This window comes from Balaenoptera borealis (genome assembly GCF_965194805.1).
Source record: "Balaenoptera borealis genome assembly, chromosome: 4".
In the NCBI taxonomy this organism is placed as follows: Eukaryota; Metazoa; Chordata; class Mammalia; order Artiodactyla; family Balaenopteridae; genus Balaenoptera; species Balaenoptera borealis.
The window spans coordinates 15,923,431-15,943,487 of NC_138861.1; the positions used below are offsets into that span (position 1 = coordinate 15,923,431).

General features: G+C 37.5%; 1 protein-coding gene across 6 annotated transcripts in view; it reads left to right on the plus strand.

Moving 5' to 3' along the window:
* BMPR1B (bone morphogenetic protein receptor type 1B) overlaps positions 1-20,057 on the plus strand; it is a 409,475-nt gene that overhangs the window by 378,879 nt on the left and 10,539 nt on the right. For all 6 annotated transcript variants that reach the window (XM_082391723.1, XM_082391722.1, XM_082391726.1 and 3 more), the window contains 4 exons: positions 4,370-4,466; positions 5,513-5,651; positions 8,125-8,317; positions 9,117-9,414. In XM_082391723.1, the coding sequence (XP_082247849.1) occupies positions 4,370-4,466; positions 5,513-5,651; positions 8,125-8,317; positions 9,117-9,414 (727 nt within the window). The remainder of the gene's footprint in view (positions 1-4,369; positions 4,467-5,512; positions 5,652-8,124; positions 8,318-9,116; positions 9,415-20,057) is intronic.

A 20,057-nucleotide genomic window follows, 5' to 3' on the forward strand; every position in this document is an offset into this window, starting at 1 on the left:
AGTAATCTGGATATAACAATTCTGTCTTAACTTCCTTTGTTACCAGAAAATATAACGCTATATCTTTTTCTGCAGGAAAATAACTAGAATATTATGTCTTTGTTCTTATAGTGAATTTATTTCTAGATGTTACTGTAAGATGACATCCCAATATATGATGAAGGTAAATTAGTTTACAGTATTGTTTGTTGACTAAAATCCTCTGACAAGAATATGCTTTTCAGGCACTTTGTGCTCTATTAATAGAAAGAAGTCTCCAATTTATCTGTGATTATAACATTGAGAGCACATATAAAGATGCCTTTGGGCCATCGTATTTCCAAGATTCTTTCTAGCAATATGGTTTTTTATTTCTTACTGCAATTATGAGCTATCTTCTAGCCTTATAGAAACAGTCCTGGCATTTTAAGCAGTTGCAAACCAGTTAATTATCAGAGAGGAGACAAGTAATGACAGAATGCTGATTTGTTAGGAAACCATTGGTGATTCTTACTTGCCTCTCAGAGTGAACCAGACGTCCCTAGAGAGTTCTCCATTCTACTTCCCTGAGCAGTTGGAGTGACAGCCAGGTAGAAATCTGCTGGCCTAGAAAGAACTGTGGGCTCTGTTCTTTTCCTGATATGTATCTGCAAGTGTTCGCTTTCCAAGACTCTGGCGGTGACTTGAATGTTTACATTGTTAATGCTCTGAGCACAGGTAATGGCAGATTAAAACATGACAGGCACGACCAACAGAAACAAAAGGCATATTGATAAGGCTCACTATTTATGACAAAAGACAAGGAGGCAGTAGAGGATAGGTTTATTGGGGCAAAGAAAAGGAAAGTGGGAAGGTAATGCTAGCCTTTAAAAAAAGTGCTTGATGGCAAGGAAAAAATCCCTTAGATTCTTTCTGGCCTCATTGCTCTCATAAATCAGAAATCTAATATGATGAGTGATAAATACACCGTTCTTATGGTTCACAGAGTGTTCTGCATTTACATGGAAAAGTGAAAGTCGATGAGGCTGATAGTTTTTAGTAAAATTATATCACTTGAATGAAAAAGTATTCTGAATTCGTATACTGAAAATATGTTGTGCATATGTAGTTAGTTACTCTAGTTTTGATAGAGTATCCAGCGTTCTCTTTGATTTTCTGCAAAATCAGGCTTTTTGCTTTTGTTATCCTTAAAATTGGAAATAGATTTTAAGCTGTTTGCAGCAACATTATTTGCACCATGGTATTTGTATACATGCATGTGTACAAACGTTGTCAATTGCTCTCTCACTGGCGGAGGTATTGTGCTCATTTTGGGTTATTGTTGACTTTGCGTATAACCCAAAGGAGCGGGGGGAGGTATGGAGGGAAATTTTACTAAGAAAATTCATTGTGTAAAATCTTCGCCCGCGTAATTTTAAGAGCTTACAAATTATTTTCAAGATTTCCTAAGCAACACTTCTTGGACAACGCATGTGGTAATTATATATGATTCCTGTTGTTGTTAAAGTCTGAATGGCTCTTTGAACGTGTACTCTAGTAGATAACGGTCCTGAACTCTTTCTCTGCTCAACTGGCAGTGTTTCTGAATTTAATATAAAACTGCTTTTTAAAAAATGGTCTCTCATTTAGTCTTTTCAGATGCAGACAGACTACTTCCATTAATATTTTACAGGTAGTGTAGATCATAAATAATTATTAAACATATATTTTAGACTGATGAGTAAATCATAACATTAACCATCATAAGATTTGGATGAGAAATTAGTATAAAAATCTGTGGATTTTATTTTATAATAAATAATCCAAACTTTCTCTGATATATTTCAAAGTAAGATTTATTTTCATTTCATATGTTCGTGTTACTTTCCTGATTTTGGTAGTTGCATTACCATTTGGTAGGACAGTGTCCTTTTTCTTAGGAAGTTCACTCTGAAGTGTTTATGGGTGGAGACATTATGTCTGTAACTTCAGATGATCCACAGAGTATAATGCATACATATAAATAAATAAATATGAATACAAACATGTACATATACATATCTTTATATATAGAGAGAGGGAGATAGGCACACACATACATACTGAGAGAGCAAGAGAATTATAAAGTAAATATGGTAAAACTTTTAAAATGAAAACTCGCTAAAGGGCATATTGGAGTACTTTATCCTTACAGGTTTTCTGTAAGACTGAGATTATTTCAAAATAATTAAGACATATGTTCACACTGATGGTAAAAAAGAAACTTGTAATCTTTTTTAAAGGGTACTTTGACAACATATATGAAAAACCTTAAAATATATATCCTTCAAACTAATAATTCTACTTCAAATCTAGATTAAGAAAATAATCATTGACATGTGCAATGATGTATGTGTAAGAATGTTCATCACAGAATTTTATGTATCACAGCAAAGATGTATTGTAGCAAAATCTTTGCAATCTCCTAAATATACATCATCAGAAGACTGACTTTCTAATTAGGATATGTCTGTATATGTACTCTGTAATCTTTGAAACTCATTTTGTAGAAAATTTTTGATTGTTTTGGAAAATGTTTACAATATTATAAGTGAAAACAATCTAGTTACAAGGCAATTCTAATGATTTTTTTCCCAAATTTTTTATTTGTGGTGAAATATACATAACATAAAGTTTACCATCTTAATCACTTTCAAGTGTACAGTTCAGTGATATTAAATATGTTTATAATGTTATACAACCATAACCACCATCCATCTCTATAGCTCTGTTCATCTTGTAGAACTGAAACTCTTACCCATTAAATATTAACTTCCCCCATCCCTCCTCCCCCCAGCCCCTGGCAACTACCATTCTTCTTTTTGTCTTTATCGTTTTGACTTCTCTAAGTATCTCATATAAGTGGAGTGTTTGTCTTTTTGTGACTGGCTTATTTCACTTAGCGCAATGTCCTTAAGGTTCATTCACGTTGTAATATATGTCAGAATCTCTTTCCTTTTAAGGCTAAACCATGTCTTATGTATATACCACATTTTGCTTATTCATTCATATGTCAGTGGACACTTGGGTTTCTTCCATGTTTTAGCTGTTGTGAATAATACAGCTATGGGCATGGGTGTATACAATGGCTTTTTGTGAACTCTTTTGTTCATGAACTTTTTTTGTTCATTGAAAAGGCATACACTAAAATGTTAGCAGTAATTTTGTAAATAGTGAGGTGGTGGCAATTTTATTTATTTTATTTTAGTTAGCTGGTGCTTTTCAGTTTTTCTTCAGGGAACGTATAATACTTTTGAATGAAAAAAAGAAATTTATGTTTAGTGGGGTAAGGTCCCCAGCCAAAATGTTTAGGTAGCCATACCATTAAAAGTATACAGCACAGTTGGAGAACATCTTGTTTGTAGGTAACCAAAGTCATAAATTACAATACCTTTTAAAATTAAATAGCAGTAATTACTCTCCCAAGGATGTATGGTACCCTTAATAAGAATGGTGCTAGTTCTATTACTAGGTAAGTGCACCAGGTTTTCAGTCAGTTTTCTCAAAATACATTCCAGAGACTACCGGCATATAAATCACCTGGGATGGCTGTAAAAAAGAAAAAATATACTTTGAATAAAAATCTCTGGGGTTGAAGTCAGTAAATATGCATCTGTATAAAGCTCTCCAGGTCATTCTTATTTTTACAACGTTTGAAAAATCATGCCGTAGTATTATAAATCTTATTTGTCAGGAACTGGAGTTAAAACAGCGTGAATACTGTTTAATAATTTGTTCTTTAAAAGGAGCACACAGTAATTCTTTGAGTGGAACATACCCATTCTTTTAAAATAGGATGCTGTTTATGAAAAATTAAACGATATATTTTTGAAGGGCATTTTTGTTTAAAGTAATGCAGATCATGTATTCTATTTATTTGGCAATATTTGAGGAATTCTGATCCTTTGTATCCATCATAGGATTACTTTGTTTTTTATGTACAATGAATATAGATTTGTTTTTTTATCCAAATTCATGATATAGAGTGCTCCAGAAACCACATGAGAAAAATCTGTAAACGCATCAGCTGGGTCTGAAATAAAGATGAACAGCCTGCTTGTATTTTAGGGGTATTGATCCATTTACATTTATTTATATCCTGTGCTTTTATCCTATGTCAAACCTATTTCTTCCAGAGAAGAAGAAATGCATGCTCTTGAAGTGAGTGGCTAGATGAACAATGATTCTTGTTACTCAGACTTATTTAATTGAGAGTATGTATATATATTTCTTATCAATTAGCAGATTAAAAGGACCTCTCTAATCTTGCACATGGAGCTTAGCAAGCACTTTTAGGAAAGAGTTGCTTCCTAAATTTTAAATGAAAATAATCTCTGTATCATGGCTCTTTTTACTTTCTTTTTAATTTCAGATTTTGTTGATGGACCTGTACACCACAAGGCCTTACTTATATCTGTGACTGTCTGTAGTTTGCTCTTGGTCCTTATCATTTTATTCTGTTACTTCAGGTAAGTTTCTAACATGTAGATATAGAATTTTGAGTTTATAATACCATTCTCATACTCTTCTACATGTTGACATTTTTTACCACAGCTTTCCTTGACCTAATTAGATCTTCGATTTCACTGATAATATCAGTTACTATTGATAAATATTTGTCCTAATGAAGCTATTAATAGATACCTATCTCATTTCTGCTTCAGATATCAAAACCACCCAGAAAAAATTTCATCCCTAGGAAGTTTATGGTAGCTAGGAAATTCAGCAACTAGTTGCTACTGAGGTTTGATTCAAAGCAGAGAAATGACCATGGTGAACTTAGAATTGCTTTAGTAATTCCTTATTTTGTGAGCTAACAATATCCCCTTAGCCCTGAAAGATTTTAAAGATAATTTATAGATTAATTATTAAAATATGTTGTTATTAAATTACAGTATGGTCATTACAAATTATTTTCAGTCACCTAAGAACTCATTTTCTAGTTTGTGAAATATCAAGGACCTTTAAATTCTTATCATTGGCTTTTTGTAATAGTAATTTAGGTTACTTTTCTACAAGTAGGAGTTGATTCAAATAACATCATTTCTAATTGAAGGCATAATTATTGATAAACGTTTTTAAAGTTTCAATTTATCTCATTTATCTATACATTGCCTTGGATGAGAAAATTGTAATGTCTTTTGTAAAGCAAAAATTTGCATCTGTAGTTGATCAGGGACCTTATAAGAAAAGATTTTAGGGAATGAATATTGGAACTGTATAGAAACATTAATGGAATGTAGCCTGCTTGGATATATGCATTTGATAGGAATAGAGAAGAAAAATTATATGTGGTTGTGACTGAGTAAAAACATGTAGTTTACTTTAAAAAATAGGTTAGAAGAATAATTATGATTTTGTTTTGGAAATCATAACTAAGGGTAATAAATACTGAGCATCTAATCTTGTATTATGTGCAAAGATAAAACCTGCTGTGGTTTACTGTTTTATCTGCATGTTTGCCCCTATCATTGCAATCCAGTGTCTAACATTATCTTTCTTTGTGCATCTTCAGGTATAAAAGACAGGAAACCAGACCTCGGTACAGCATTGGATTAGAACAGGATGAAACTTACATTCCTCCTGGGGAATCCCTGAGAGACTTAATTGAGCAGTCTCAGAGCTCAGGAAGCGGATCAGGCCTCCCTCTGCTGGTATGAGAAGAACATACCTTGAATTTAAAGGAAATGTATTCTGAGAGGAAATGTCAATAACTGCTGGGTTTCATTTTACTGAAACAGATAGGGCAGTGGACAAAGAGAAAGCTCTCTGCAGTCAGTCAGACATCAGATCTCAGATACAGGGTTTCCTGATAACATTTTGACATATTGGGGGTGAGGTCATTGTCCTTTAATGTAAGTGTATGGTTGCAATCCAGACCCTCAGATGTTCTGATAAAGAGCAGATTAGAAAGCATTCAGCATGGGACCATCTTCCCTCTGTTTTCAGTAAGGATAACATTACTGCACTTTGGCCTGGCTTTTGAAGGCAAAAGTATTACAACCAAATGGGATCTGAGTACTTCTACAAGAGAAGAGGCTGCATCTCAGCTGGAGGGTTTATGTTTCAGGGTGAAGCTCTGGCTTTTCCATTCAGGAGAGTTTTAATTTTCTGATGGTCAACACTGCCAACTTGGAAGAAAATATATACTGAACCCAAGGCACTTGCTTTAATGAGAAAAGCATTTGGTTACTTTATGGACCATGCAAAAAGATTGTTGGGACTTGGAATGGAAATAACAATTTTAATGAGAAATATTTTCCTTTATAAACTCTTAAGACTGATTTTCCTAATCTTTATTGTCTGGTTCTGACTTTGGATATCTTGTTTACTTGATTCTTTTGGTGACCTTTTATTTAGTACTAAAAGTAACTAAAAAAAAAACTCAAACCAAGAATTTATTTTATAACTCTTTTTATTTTTAACATCCAAAAAGCTGTATACATTTATAAGTTGAAGAGTTTGGAGGTGAGTACACATCTGTGAAGCCATCACCATAATCTAGGCCATGAACATATCCATCACCTCCGAAGTTTCCTCCTGTCCCATTCATTCATTTATTATTATTATTATTATTATCATTATTATTTTATGATAAGAACACAACATAAGGGACTTCCCTGGTGGCGCAGTGGTTAAGAATCCACCTGCCAATGCAGGGGACACGGGTTCGAGCCCTGGTCTGGGAAGATCCCACATGCCGCGGGGCAACTAAGCCCGTGCGCCATAACTACTGAGCCTGCACTGTAGAGCCCACGAGCCACAACTACTGAGCCCATGTGCCACAACTACTGAAACCCGTGTGCCTAGAGCCCATGCTCTGCAACAAGAGAAGCCACCGCAATGAGAAGCCCACACACTGCAACAAAGAGTAGCCCCTGCTCACCGCAGCTAGAGAAAGCCTGCACACAGCAATGAAGACCCAACGCAGCCAATAAATAAATAAATAAATAAATTTATTTAAAAACCCCACACAACATAAGATCTAATGTCTTAGCTCTTAGCAAAATTTAAAAAATACAACCCACCCGTAATAGAGGTGTTAGCTAACACTACTGTGATAATCATATCACAGTATATGAATATATCAAATCAACACGTTGTATACCTTGAACTTACAAAATGTTATATGTCAATTGTATCAAACTAAAAATAGTCAGTGTCAGCTTTTAGCTCTGAACTAGGAAGAAAAGTATACAATACAGTATTGTTAACTGTAGATACTGTGCTGTACAGTAGAGCTCGAGGACTTATTCATCTTGCATAACTGAAACTCTGTACTCTTCGACTAATACCTCCCCTGGAGGTGATAAACCAGACAGAAAACCACTTGTGAAGTAGTCACTATGACCAAACCGATGCTACTTCGGATGTAAGTTTTTTTTTTTTTTAAACTTACATGTAAAAGTTCTTATCCAATTGCTTGCCTTTTCATTCTTAGAATTTAACTCACCTAGGGCAAATTTGGTGCCATTCAGTGGTTCCGACTTAATGCTAAAGCCCAGGGTTCAGTTTCTCTAATTTTAAAGGGGTCAAAGTTCATATTCTAGATCTCAGTGCTGGTATTATTCTTTGCCCAGGCAGCAACCTGGCTTTTGAATATGCTGCTGAATGCTTATCTATCCCTGCTCTGGTCTTAACTCTGTCCTTCCTCTTTTCCTCCCTCCCTCCATTCCTCCCTGCTCAGAGATTTCCTTTATTTCTATGTGTGCCCAACAGGGCATTACATTTTTGTTTGGTTGCATTTTATCCAAGCATATAGTGACGTGATTCCCTTCAGAGTATCTAGTATCCCACTATAGTGGTAGAAGTGAAAAGTATTCTATTCTGCCAATTACTGTGAACCCATTCAGGTTTTTTCTCTGTGAAAATAATAATAGGTAGAATAAAATACTTAATAATTTGGAAGCAATACTTCAAACACTCGAAATCCGCATTTAATTTCAAATACATTTAAAAGAGGACAGCATAAATTAATAAATAAATACAAATAACTTGTCTATGTTAAGAAAAACTACTGGCTAAATATATTTTACATGCGTTTCTTCTCTGGAGGAAAAAAAAAAAAAGATTAAACAAATCTGTTGTGCTGTGAATACACTAACAATGTGTTTTGGGATTTAACAGGTCCAGAGGACTATAGCTAAGCAGATTCAGATGGTGAAACAGATTGGAAAGGGGCGCTATGGGGAAGTTTGGATGGGAAAGTGGCGTGGCGAAAAGGTAGCTGTGAAAGTGTTCTTCACCACAGAGGAAGCCAGCTGGTTCCGAGAGACAGAAATATATCAGACAGTGTTGATGAGGCATGAAAACATTTTGGGTGAGTAAAAAAGTCTGTATAGCAATGTTCAGGGTTTCCTAGCTTTCCTCTCTTTTTCTGTTAACATCTGCATATTAACTCATCTGTGTAAACCTGTTATGAAATATATAGACATTTTCTTCTTGGCATGAGCCCAAGAACGTCATACGCTTCTAATGGGAGACCTCGCAGGAGGAATGACTAAGGCATTTCTATGAATGAACGGTGGGTTGGAAATGGAACATGTTCAAACAGTTTTTTCTTCCGGGACAGGAAATGCAAATGCAATACCAGAATTTCTTAAGGTTTCTTAGGGATTTGAAGGAGCACATTTTTGTCTAAGTACTGTGAAAAGTTATGGGAATTTTATCTGCAGGGTTTATTTATATCCAGAGTTTATATTGATAATTGATTTCCTTTTTATTTTCTCAAGTTAGAAATGGTCTAGCTGGATCATTCAAGTAGAAAGAGTGTAAGCTAATCATGGAGCGTGTGCCTGATTTGTAAACAGTGTCTTATGTGTAACTCTAATACCGGGAACTATTTACTGTTAACTTCAAGATCATTTACATATCAACTGCTGATTAGAAAGGGATCCTGTTTTCAGATACAAACTCTTAGTGTTTCTCCACTCCTGCTGTTTTGATGGCCTCTGATTGGTATTAGTGATTTAATACTGTCATAGGCACAATCAGAAAACTGAATGAAATGCCAAACAAAAGACACCTATGAAGAAGAGTGATAGTTGAGAAAAATAATTATCCTGATAATATTCAGAAAACACATAGCTCCAACCCTTTTTGTCTTTTTTTCCTTTTAGGGTTCATTGCTGCAGATATCAAAGGGACGGGGTCCTGGACCCAGTTGTACCTAATCACAGATTATCATGAAAATGGTTCCCTCTATGATTACCTGAAGTCCACCACCCTAGATACTAAATCGATGCTGAAGTTAGCCTATTCTTCTGTCAGTGGCCTATGTCACTTACACACTGAAATCTTTAGTACTCAAGGCAAACCAGCAATTGCCCATCGAGATCTGAAAAGTAAGAACATCCTGGTGAAGAAAAATGGAACTTGCTGTATAGCCGATCTGGGCTTGGCTGTTAAATTTATTAGGTTAGTATCAAATGTGAACAACAAATATACTTTTTATGGTTCTTTTCTATCACTCTTTATAGATGATACATTTTGTAGCTCAGGGCTTTTAGGATATTTAGTGGAGGAGAAATTTTATTAATTTTGACTTTTCTGTGGAGGGAAGAAGAAGAAACATTTTCTTTACAACAAATAAACAGTGTTTGGGTCAGTCCTACTGTTTCTAAGCTCATCAGTGACCTGGCTTCAAGACAGTGTTCACATAGGTTTGAGCTGTCATGAGGCTATTTAGAAAAGAGGTAGCTCATGTCCAGGATTGTGTGGTCAGAATTCTGCATAACATTTGTAAGTAGGAAGAGGTTTCAGGGAAGAACTCCAGATTATATAGTGATAAAGGTGATTTTTATATGATATAAGAAAGATAACTTGCATAGATATTCTATGACAAATGTTCAAAGCTAATAATCAACACACTGCCAGTATTCAGCACTATTTTACAGCAGCTTCTGCCGGATGGGGAGGAGGAATGCCCCATGGTTGAGGGGGGCATTGAGGCCCTATTTTGCTTACCTTCGCTCTATTCATAGCAGCTCCTTTGATCTTGTAGATGATGTAATTAGAAGAAATGGTTCTTCTGCTTTGAAAACAAAACAAAATGAGTTTGCAAACCACAAGAATAGAGGGATCATCATATACCTACCTTTTTAAAATGTCAGTTTAGGCTTAGCCTTTATTAAACTGTCGGACCCTCTTATGGCTTTTTTTTCCCAAAAGACTCTGTAGAATATAGAGAAGGGCTCAAAGGAAACGCCATGGCAAAGAATAAAACTCACGAGAAAGGACTAATGGATTGGTATTTTCACCCAGAATTGAAGACTGAGGAGTGATAAAAATAATAGGTCCCAACTATAGGAAGGTCTTCACCATTTAGAGGATGGCAAATTGAAGTTCTCAGTCTTTGAAAGCAAAGCAGGAGGAAATGCTTCAGACTGTAGATTTAAGTTAGAAATATGAATTGCCTGCCAATAAAGATGATTAAATTCTCTCTCTTCTGAATTATTTTTTCTGACCTTTTTCAAGTCTCCTCTACCAAAAAAATTTCCCATGATGCTTCTCAAATTACCAGCCTTTCTCCTTCCCTCCCTTGTTAAATTTCTCAAGAGTTCCAAAGAGTCATCTACTTTCACAATCTAGTACTTCATGATAGTTTACAATTTGGCGTCTGCTCTGTTTTCTCCCGAAGGTCCTTTACTGAGGACAACATTGGTTTTGTCACCAGAAGCCTTTCCTCCTGTCTCCCCACTCCCCGCGGTACCCATACCTTTCTTCCCCCTGTGCTCCTGATGTACCTTTATTTCAGGTTCTCCTCCTTTCTCTCTATGGGTTCTGCTCTCTGTCTGTTTCTTGAATATTTTCTCACTTCTTGATTTCCTGCCACAGATGCTTTTCCTTCCTAGTTCCCAGTTTTGGTCAATCCATTCTAAAATGTGAGGCGCCTGGCATTTCCTTTGTTCCCTAAGTTTGTGATTTGCTCAGTTGCATGAATTCTGTGTCCATGATATTCTCACTGGAACTGGGCCAGTTTGGGTCCTCCCTACCATTTTTCTAGATTCTGGAGTAAAACATTTTGTAGTTATTTCCTCTTTCCAATTATTTTCTACATGCTGCTGCCACATTTATTTTCCTGAATCATAATTTTGGACATCATCATAATTTCATAGTTTCCTGTGGCTTTGGGTTAAAATGTAGTTTCTGTTCTGAACACTTTATACTTTCTCACACCTTCAAGTGTTTTTAACACACTTTTATCTTATTCTGAATACCCAACATCCCCTCTTCTATTTCAATGACTACTGCTTATCTTCAGTTTCTTCCTTTGGGACCCCTATTCTTCTTCCCTTACAAGCCTGATTTTCAGTGACTTTTCTTATACCCTTCTATGTGACCCTGGCATGCTATCATGACATTTCTCACACTATTATATGGTCATCATCGGCTGCTTATGTGTCATTCCCAGTGGAGACTAAGTTCCTTGGAGGTAGATGCCGTGTTTTTCTCAAATTAACATGCCTTGTGCCTTTCCTTGGTGCCCATTACTTAGGGGTTGCTTCAGAATTTTGTATAAAGGATAAATGAATGATTCCATATGGACCATAGGATGAAGGGAAAAAGCATTTTTTTCGTAGCTCCAGAGATCTTGCGCGCTCTGGATTAAATCTACCTTTCTAGTTTTATAGCGCACAGACTCTCCAATTTGTATGCTTGCTTTTGCAAAACTGAACCTATTTGTGTTTTCTCCATATATACTCCATGTTTGCTACTGCCTTACTTTTGACTGAACAGCATCTAGTTTGGAATGCCCTTGCTTCTCCATGTAATGTAATCCAGTCTCAGAGTTGCCTTTATGTCACTTTACTCATCCCCCAGGTAGGAATAATGACATCATCTATTCTACTCCTGTAGTCATTTCCTGGCCCTTGTCTGCCTGATATGATAACTATTTTAGTACATGCCTCATCTTGCCCTCTTAGTCCTTGGGCATCTTGAGAGCAGGATCCATGCCACATTCATTAACGTATTTCCCGTTTGACGTGACATAGTGAGTTACCCATTGTAGGTATTCCAGCAGTGTTTTGAATCAATAAATGTTGGCAATATCAAAGTAATTAAGAGCTCATCTTCTTTATAGACCCAAAAGCAAACAAGGAAAGTGAGTATCTGTTATATTTTTGAAACTTAGTTCTGCTTAACGTAACAGGAATGAACTAAATGAACTCTCAAATTTCATGCAAACCCTGATTTAGGAAGTGGAAGGAAGTGCTTTAAGAAATAAATCAGAGATTTATTTGGCATATATTGACTAATTCATCAGGAGAGGAAGGCTATGAGGATACTGCCTCAGATGTATACCTGCACCTGTTGGGTGCACAGACCTCATATGGCTGAAGAGCAGCTGTGGGACCAGTTGCCATCCTGAGCCTCAGGTTCCTCTACATTAAATGGAGGTTGCATTTGATAATTTGAGGTCCTTTTCATGTTTTTATTTTATATGTTTCAACAGAACTTCGGTCTTCTGAGCCTCACTTTTAAACCTTGCTATATACGTTTCTTTGGTTTTCACTCTTTTCCTGACTTCCCTGTTTTGGGGTGTGTGGTGCATGTGCTCACACAGATATTTACAGCATTTTATTATAAGTGGTGTCAAAGCCAACCCAGTGTTGAGTTCTCAGACTTCATATGTGAACCTCCTGTGAGAACTTAATCTTTACCCTGGTCTCTATGTGGTAAGTGTTCTCTCAGGCTTTTAAATCGTTTCTGGGAGGTTCCCAGGGAAGTTGAGAGCCACAGAGAAAGCAGACTGTGCATTAGAAGTTTCCTGCTCAGTTAATTGTTTTTTGTGCTGTATTGGTTTCTTCATGCATGCTCTTGTAAATGATGTAAATGCTGAGGCATTTCCTGCCCACAGAGGTTTAATCCCGGTGATGCCGTGGCAGACATTACCGTTACCCCAGATCTCTCTTGGGAGGAGAAAACAGTGACGTGGGAAAGCCCTTGAAGGAACTTACAGAGCTTTTCACTTTTCCCTCTGGAGGCTCAAGCAACCCCTCTGGTACTTCAGTGACAGAATGATATATTTTCTTAGGGGGGAAATAAATCCTGGCTTAGGGCCTCTCAGGTATTAACTTTTAAATAGAAAACCTACAATGAAGACAGGGCTGTAACACACATCTCCCAATTGGTGATTTTCGAATTGTCCAAGTGCAGAGGACAAGAGGGTACTGAATGTCCTCAGTCTTTCAATGTCATTATTTTTACCACTGCTTCTGGTTTGTATACTTCATGGTTTTTTTAAAAAGTGACATGGTCAAATCACTGGCCCAAGTCATAGACCAAGCGGTAGCAGCAGAGTCTGCCCTCCCAGTCAGGGTTTCTGCCGCCTTATCTATCTTCTGTTGAAGAATTTTTATGTCAAGGTTCTGTTTCTACGAAACCCCGAGATTTCTCAAGATTTAATCATAGGAGTAATGAGTTCTGTTGCAAATTGCTGTAGAAAACTCTCCTCCCTGGTTAACATCTGACCAGGCGGAGCTCAGTTCAGCAAATCAGTTCCATGGCTGCTTGCAGGATACTTCAGGAAACACAAAGGATGTGCACAGCCCCTTCTGAAGGCTCGTGAGAATATTTCATGTTCTGGGAGTTCATCATCTTAGTCTCTCTAAGAGATAATTCAGTATTCTCTGGTATGTTTCATGTGTAGTTAATTTCAAACATCAGTTGTGAGCCACAAGCAAACCAATGGCCTCCTTCACGTCTTCTGCCTCCTGCCCTTTTTTCATTGTTCTTTAAAGTTCAGTTCATATTTTTTTTTTGTTTAGTTCATATTTTTTAAAAAGCTTTTTATATTATTAAAGATGTATGATGTTTGCTTCTCCTCTTTCTCGACTACCTTTTTATCTCCCTTCTCCCTCTCTCCCTTTCTCCTCTGTGTGTGGGATCAACAACGTCCAGCAGAAGACCACCCACACGTGCCCAAAGGCTCAGTGAGGTAGAGCCACCTCGCTGGAGCTGACAGCTCGATTCCCGAGCTGGCCTCTGGCCACAGTGGGCTCTGCCTGTGACTCCATGAAACGCCCCCTTCAGTTGATGGGGCGCTGGGAGTGTACATCGTGCTGACACGTGCTGTGGCTTCTTCCTCTACGTAACACTTCTTGCGAGAATTCCTGCTATGGATTTATAATTAGAAGCTTAATTAGCATGAAAATATTTAATATAAAGTAAGGTTAAGATAGATACTATATTTTTAAATATCCTCTTTATTTCCTGCCACCAAAATAATAATCTTCTTCCTGCCCTTCTTCCCGCACACGATAGCCAAGAGTGGAGGGCACACCCTGTTCCACCGGACTGTATGGTTGCTCAGATTCCTTCTCCGGTCCCCTCAGGATCCTGGTGGGAGGCCCCACTTAAAGCCTTCTGCACCCACGGGAGCTCTTTGATTCTTTCCCTCAGTTACGCTAATGCCTGCAGTGCAGATGCCACTGTAGACACCAGTGCTGGACCGAGGGGGGGACACTGCAGGCAGCCGCCTGGGTACGAGCAGTAACTTTTAGACAATAAAACCAATTAACGTTATCGCCATGTGCAAAGTTCTAAACAGTGTCAGTGACAAAGTGACATCTCCAGTAGCGTGCATTTCTTCTACTGTCTTCTCCTTAGTATGCCCCTCCCTTGCACCTTCAGAAGAGAAGAGGAAAATCTTAGTTTTGTATCTTTTTCTTTTCTCTCTCCTCTCTCTCTCTCTCTCTCTCTCTCTCACACACACACACACACACACACACACACACACACACACACACACACAATGTATCAAAGCATCTTTGCTTTCCTTCCCGATTTGGAGCCGTTGCCTTAAGATCTCTCACTTACTTGGTGGCCCCAGGTGAGAGGAGCCACTCAAAGTGTGCGTCCACGTAGGGGGCCCTTTGTCATCAGTGTGGACCTCTTCCTTCACCACGCTGGCATTTTTTTTTATCCTGCCACTGTCAGTCAAGTGGCGTTGGTCAGAAATAGGAACTTGGTTGTCATGCCTCCTTATGGAACCCCAGCTGAGGGCACCCTACGTTTTGAGATTCAAATAAAATTAGGCTTTATTGTCCCTGTTCCTCCCGAGTGCAGCAGGGAACTCAGTGTCTTTCACAGCACATCTGTGCCTCCTAAGGAGCTTGTTTCCCTCTTTGTCACGGCAGCCTTGCACCTCTGATGCATGTTGTACCTTTTCTACGTGATGTAGCTGCTGATTCTTTTCTTCCCCAAACACTGTCAGCTCAAGACTGAACACACTGGGGTGTGTTCTAGGGTATTGCATGAAATTTAGTTATTAAAATTCACACTACCAGAATATTTTTCCCTTTTTTTTTTTTCCTACAGGACCTTAGTATCTTGTCATAACCCTGGGCCTGGGAGAGAACCCCTCTTCTCTCCAGCTGGCTTGCCCATTACCCCCAACCTCCCAAGTTACCCTTACTTCTTTCCTTCTTTCCTTCCTTCCTTCCTTCCTTCCTTCCTTCCTTCCTTCCTTCCTCCCTCCTTCCCTCCCTCCCTCCCTCCTTTCCTTCCTTCCCTCTATTTACTCATTTATTTATTTATTTACATCTTTATTGGAGTATAATTGCTTTACAGTGGTGTGTTAGTTTCTGCTGTATAACAAAGTGAATCAGCTATACATATACATATATCCCCATATCTTCTCCCTCTTGCGTCTCCCTCCCACCTTCCCTATCCCACCCCTCTAGGTGGTCACAAAGCACCGAGCTGATCTCCCTGTGCTCTGCGGCTGCTTCCACTAGCTATCTGTTTTACATTGAGTAGTGTATATATGTCCATGCCACTCTCTCACTTTGTCCCAGCTTACCCTTCCCCCTCCCCATGTCCTCAAGTCCATTCTCTATGTCTGAGTCTTTATTCCTGTCCTGCCCCTAGTTCATCAGAACCATTTTTTTTTTGATTCCATATATATGTGTTAGCATGCAATATTTGTTTTCCTCTTTCTGACTTATTTCACTCTGTATGACAGACTCTAGGTCCATCCACCTCACTACAAGTAACTCAATTTCGTTTCTTTTTATCACTGAGTAATATTCCATTGTATGTATGTGCCACATCTTCTTTATCCATTCATCTGTCGATAGACACTTAGGTTGCTTCCATGTCCTCCTGGCTATTGTAAATAGTGCTGCACTGAACATTGTGGTACATGACTCTTTTTGATTATGGTTTTCTCAGGGTATATGCCCAGTAGTGGGATTGCTGGGTCATATGGTAGTTCTATTTGTAGTTTTTTAAGGAACCTCCATACTGTTCTCCATAGTGGCTGTATCAATTTACATTCCCAACAACAGTGCAAGAGGGTTTCCTTTTCTCCACACCCTCTTCAGCATTTACTGTTTGAAGATTTTTTGATGATGGCCATTCTGACTGGTGTGAGATGATACCTCATTGTAGTTGTAGTTTTGATTTGCATTTCTCTAATGATTTGTGATGTTGAGCATCCTTTCATGTGTTTGTTGGCAATCTGTATATCTTCTTTGGAGAAGTGTCTATTTAGGTCTTCTGCCCGTACTTGGATTGGGTTGTTTGTTTTTTTGCTATTGAGCTGCATGAGCTGCTTGTGAAATTTTGGAGATTAATCCTTTGTCAGCTGCTTCATTTGCAAATATTTTCTCACATTCTGAGGGTTGTCTTTTTGTCTTGTTTATGGTTTCCTTTGCTGTGCAAAAGCTTTTAAGTTTCATTAGGTCCCATTTGTTCATTTTTGTTTTTATTTCCATTTCTCTAGGAGGTGGGTCAAAAAGGATCTTGCTGTGATTTATGTCAGAGAGTGTTCTGCCTATGTTTTCCTCTAAGAGTTTGATAGTGTCTGGCCTTACACTTAGGTCTTTAATCCATTTTGAGTTTATTTTTGTGTATGGTGTTAGGGAGTGTTCTAATTTCATTCTTTTACATGTAGCTGTCCAGTTTTCCCAGCACCACTTATTGAAGAGGCTTTCTTTTCTGCATTATATATTCTTGCCTCCTTTATCAAAAATAAGGTGACCATATGTGCATGGGTTTATCTCTGGGCTTTCTGTCCTGTTCCTTCGATCTATATTTCTCTTTTAGTGCCAGTACCATACTCTCTTGATTGCTGTAGGCTTGTAGTATAGTCTGAAGTCAGGGAGCCTGATTCCTCCAGCTCTGTTTTTCTTTCTCAAGATTGCTTTGGCTATTCAGGGTCTTTTGTGTTTCCATACAAATTGTGAAATTTTTTGTTCTAGTTCTGTGAAAAATGCCATTGGTAGTTTGATACACATTGCACTGAATCTGTAGATTGCTTTGGGTAGTATAGTCTATTTCATAACGTTGATTTTTCCAATCCAAGAACATGGTATATCTCTCCATTTGTTTGTATCATCTTTACTTTCTTTCATCAGTGTCTTACAGTTCTCTGCATACAGATATTTTGTCTCCTTAGGTAGGTTTATTCCTAGGTATTTTATTCTTTTTGTTGCAATGGTAAATGGGAGTGTTTCCTTAATTTCTCTTTCATTTTTCATCATTAGTGTATAGGAATGCAAGAGATTTCTGTGTATTAATTTTGTATCCTGCTACTTTACCAAATTCATTGATTAGTTCTAGTAGTTTTCTGGTAGCTTCTTTAGGATTCTCTATGTATAGTATCATGTCATCTGCAAACAGTGACAGCTTTACTTATTCTTTTCTGATTTAGATTCCTTTTGTTTCTTTTTCTTCTCTGATTGCTGTGGCTAAAACTTCCAAAACTACGTTGAATAATAGTGGTGAGAGTGGGCAACCTTGTCTTGTTCCTGATCTTAGAGGAAATGCTTTCAGTTTTTCACCATTGAGAATGATGTTTGCAGTGGGTTTGTCATATATGGCCTTTATTATGTTGAGGTAGGTTCCCTCTATGCTCACTTTCTGGAGAGTTTTTATCATAAATGGGTGTTGAATTTTGTCAGAAGCTTTTTCTGCATCTATTGAGATGATCATATGGTTTTTCTTCTTCAATTTGTTAATATGGTGTATCACATCGATTGATTTGCATATATTGAAGAATCCTTGCATTCCTGGGATAAACCCCACTTGATCATGGTGTATGATCGTTTAAATGTCCTGTTGGATTCTGTTTGCTAGTATTTTGTTGAGGATTTTTGCATCTGTGTTCATCAGTGATATTGGCCTGTAGTTTTCTTTTTTGTGACGTCTTTGGTTTTGCTATCAGGGTGATGGTGGCCTTGTTGAAGGAGTTTGGAAGTGTTCCTCCCTCTGCTATATTTTTGAAGAGTTTGAGAAGGATAGGTGTTAACGCTTCTCTAAATGTTTGATAGAATTTGACTGTGAAGCCATCTGGTCCTGGGCTTTTGTTTGTTGGAAGATTTTTAATCACAGTCTCAATTTCATTTCTTGTGGTTGGTCTGTTTATATTTTCTATTTCTTCCTGGTTCAGTCTTGGAAGGTTGTGCTTTCGTAAGAATTTGTCCATTTCTTACAGGTTGTCCATTTTATTGGCATATAGTTGCTTGTAGTAATCTCTCATGATCCTTTGTATTTCTACAGTGTCAGTTGTTACTTCTCCTTTTTCATTTCTAATTCTATTGATTTGAGTCTTCTCCCTTTTTTCCTTGATGAGTCTGGCTAATGGCTTATCAATCTTGTTTATCTTCTCAAAGAACCAGCTTTTTGTTCTGTTGATCTTTGCTATCGTTTCCTTCATTTCTTTTTCATTTATTTCTGATCTGATCTTTATGAATCCTTTCCTTCTGCTAACTTTGGGGGTTTTTTGTTGTTCTTTCTCTAATGGCTTTAGGTGTAAGGTTAGGTTGTTTATTTGAGATGTTTCTTGTTTCTTGAGGTAGGATTGTATTGCTATAAACTTCCCTCTTAGAACTGCTTTTGCTGCATCCCATGGGTTTTGGGTCATCGTGTTTTCATTGTCATTTGTTTCTAGGTATTTTTTGATTTCCTCTTTGATTTCTTCAGTGATCTCTTGGTTATTAAGTAGTGTTTTGTTTAGTCTCCATGTGTTTGTATTTTTTACAGATTTTTTTCCCGTAATTGATATATCGCATCTCATAGCGTTGTGGTCGGAAAAGATAATTGATATGATTTCAGTTTTCTTAAACTTACCAAGGCTTGATTTGTGACCCAAGATATAATCTATTCTGGAGAATGTTCCATGAGCGCTTGAGAAGAAAGTGTATTCTGTTGTTTTTGGATGGAATGTCCTATAAATATAAATTAAGTCCATCTTGCTTAATGTGTCATTTAAAGCTTGTGTTTCCTTATTTATTTTCAGTTTGGATGATCCGTCCATTGCTGAAAGTGGGGTGTTAAAGTCCCCTACTATGATTGTGTTACTGTCAATTTCCCCTTTTATGGCTGTTAGCATTTGCCTTATGTATTAAGGTGCTCCTATGTTGGGTGCATAAATATTTACAATTTTTATATCTTCTTCTTGGATTGATCCCTTGATCCTTATGTAGTGTCCTTCTTTGTCTCTTGTAATAGTCTTTGTTTTAAAGTCTGTTTTGTGTGATAGGAGTATTGCTACTTCAGCTTTCTTTTGATTTCCATTTACATGGAGTATCTTTTTCCATCCCCTCACTTACAGTCTGTATGTGTCCCTAGGTCTGAAGTGGGTCTCTTGTAGGCAGCATATATGCGGGTCTTGTTTTGTATCCATTCAGCCAGTCTATGTCTTTTGGCTGGAGCATTTAATCCATTTACATGTAAGGTAATTATTGATATGTATGTTCCTATTACCATATTCTTAATTGTTTTGGGTTTGTTATTGTATGTCTTTTCCTTCTCTTGTGTTTCCTCCCTAGAGAAGTTCCTTTAGCATTTGTTGTAAAGCCGGTTTGGTGGTGCTGAATTCTCTTAGCTTTTGCTTGTCTGTAAAGGTTTAATTTCTCCATCGAGTCTGAATGAAATCCTTGCTGGGCAGGGTAATCTTGGTTGTAGGTTTTTCCCTTTCATCACTTTAAATATGTCCTGCCACTCCCTTCTGGCTTGTAGAGTTTCTGCTGAAAGATCAGCTTTTAACCTTATGGGGATTCTCTTGTATGTTATTTGTTGTTTTTCCCCTTGTGGCTTTTAATATTTTT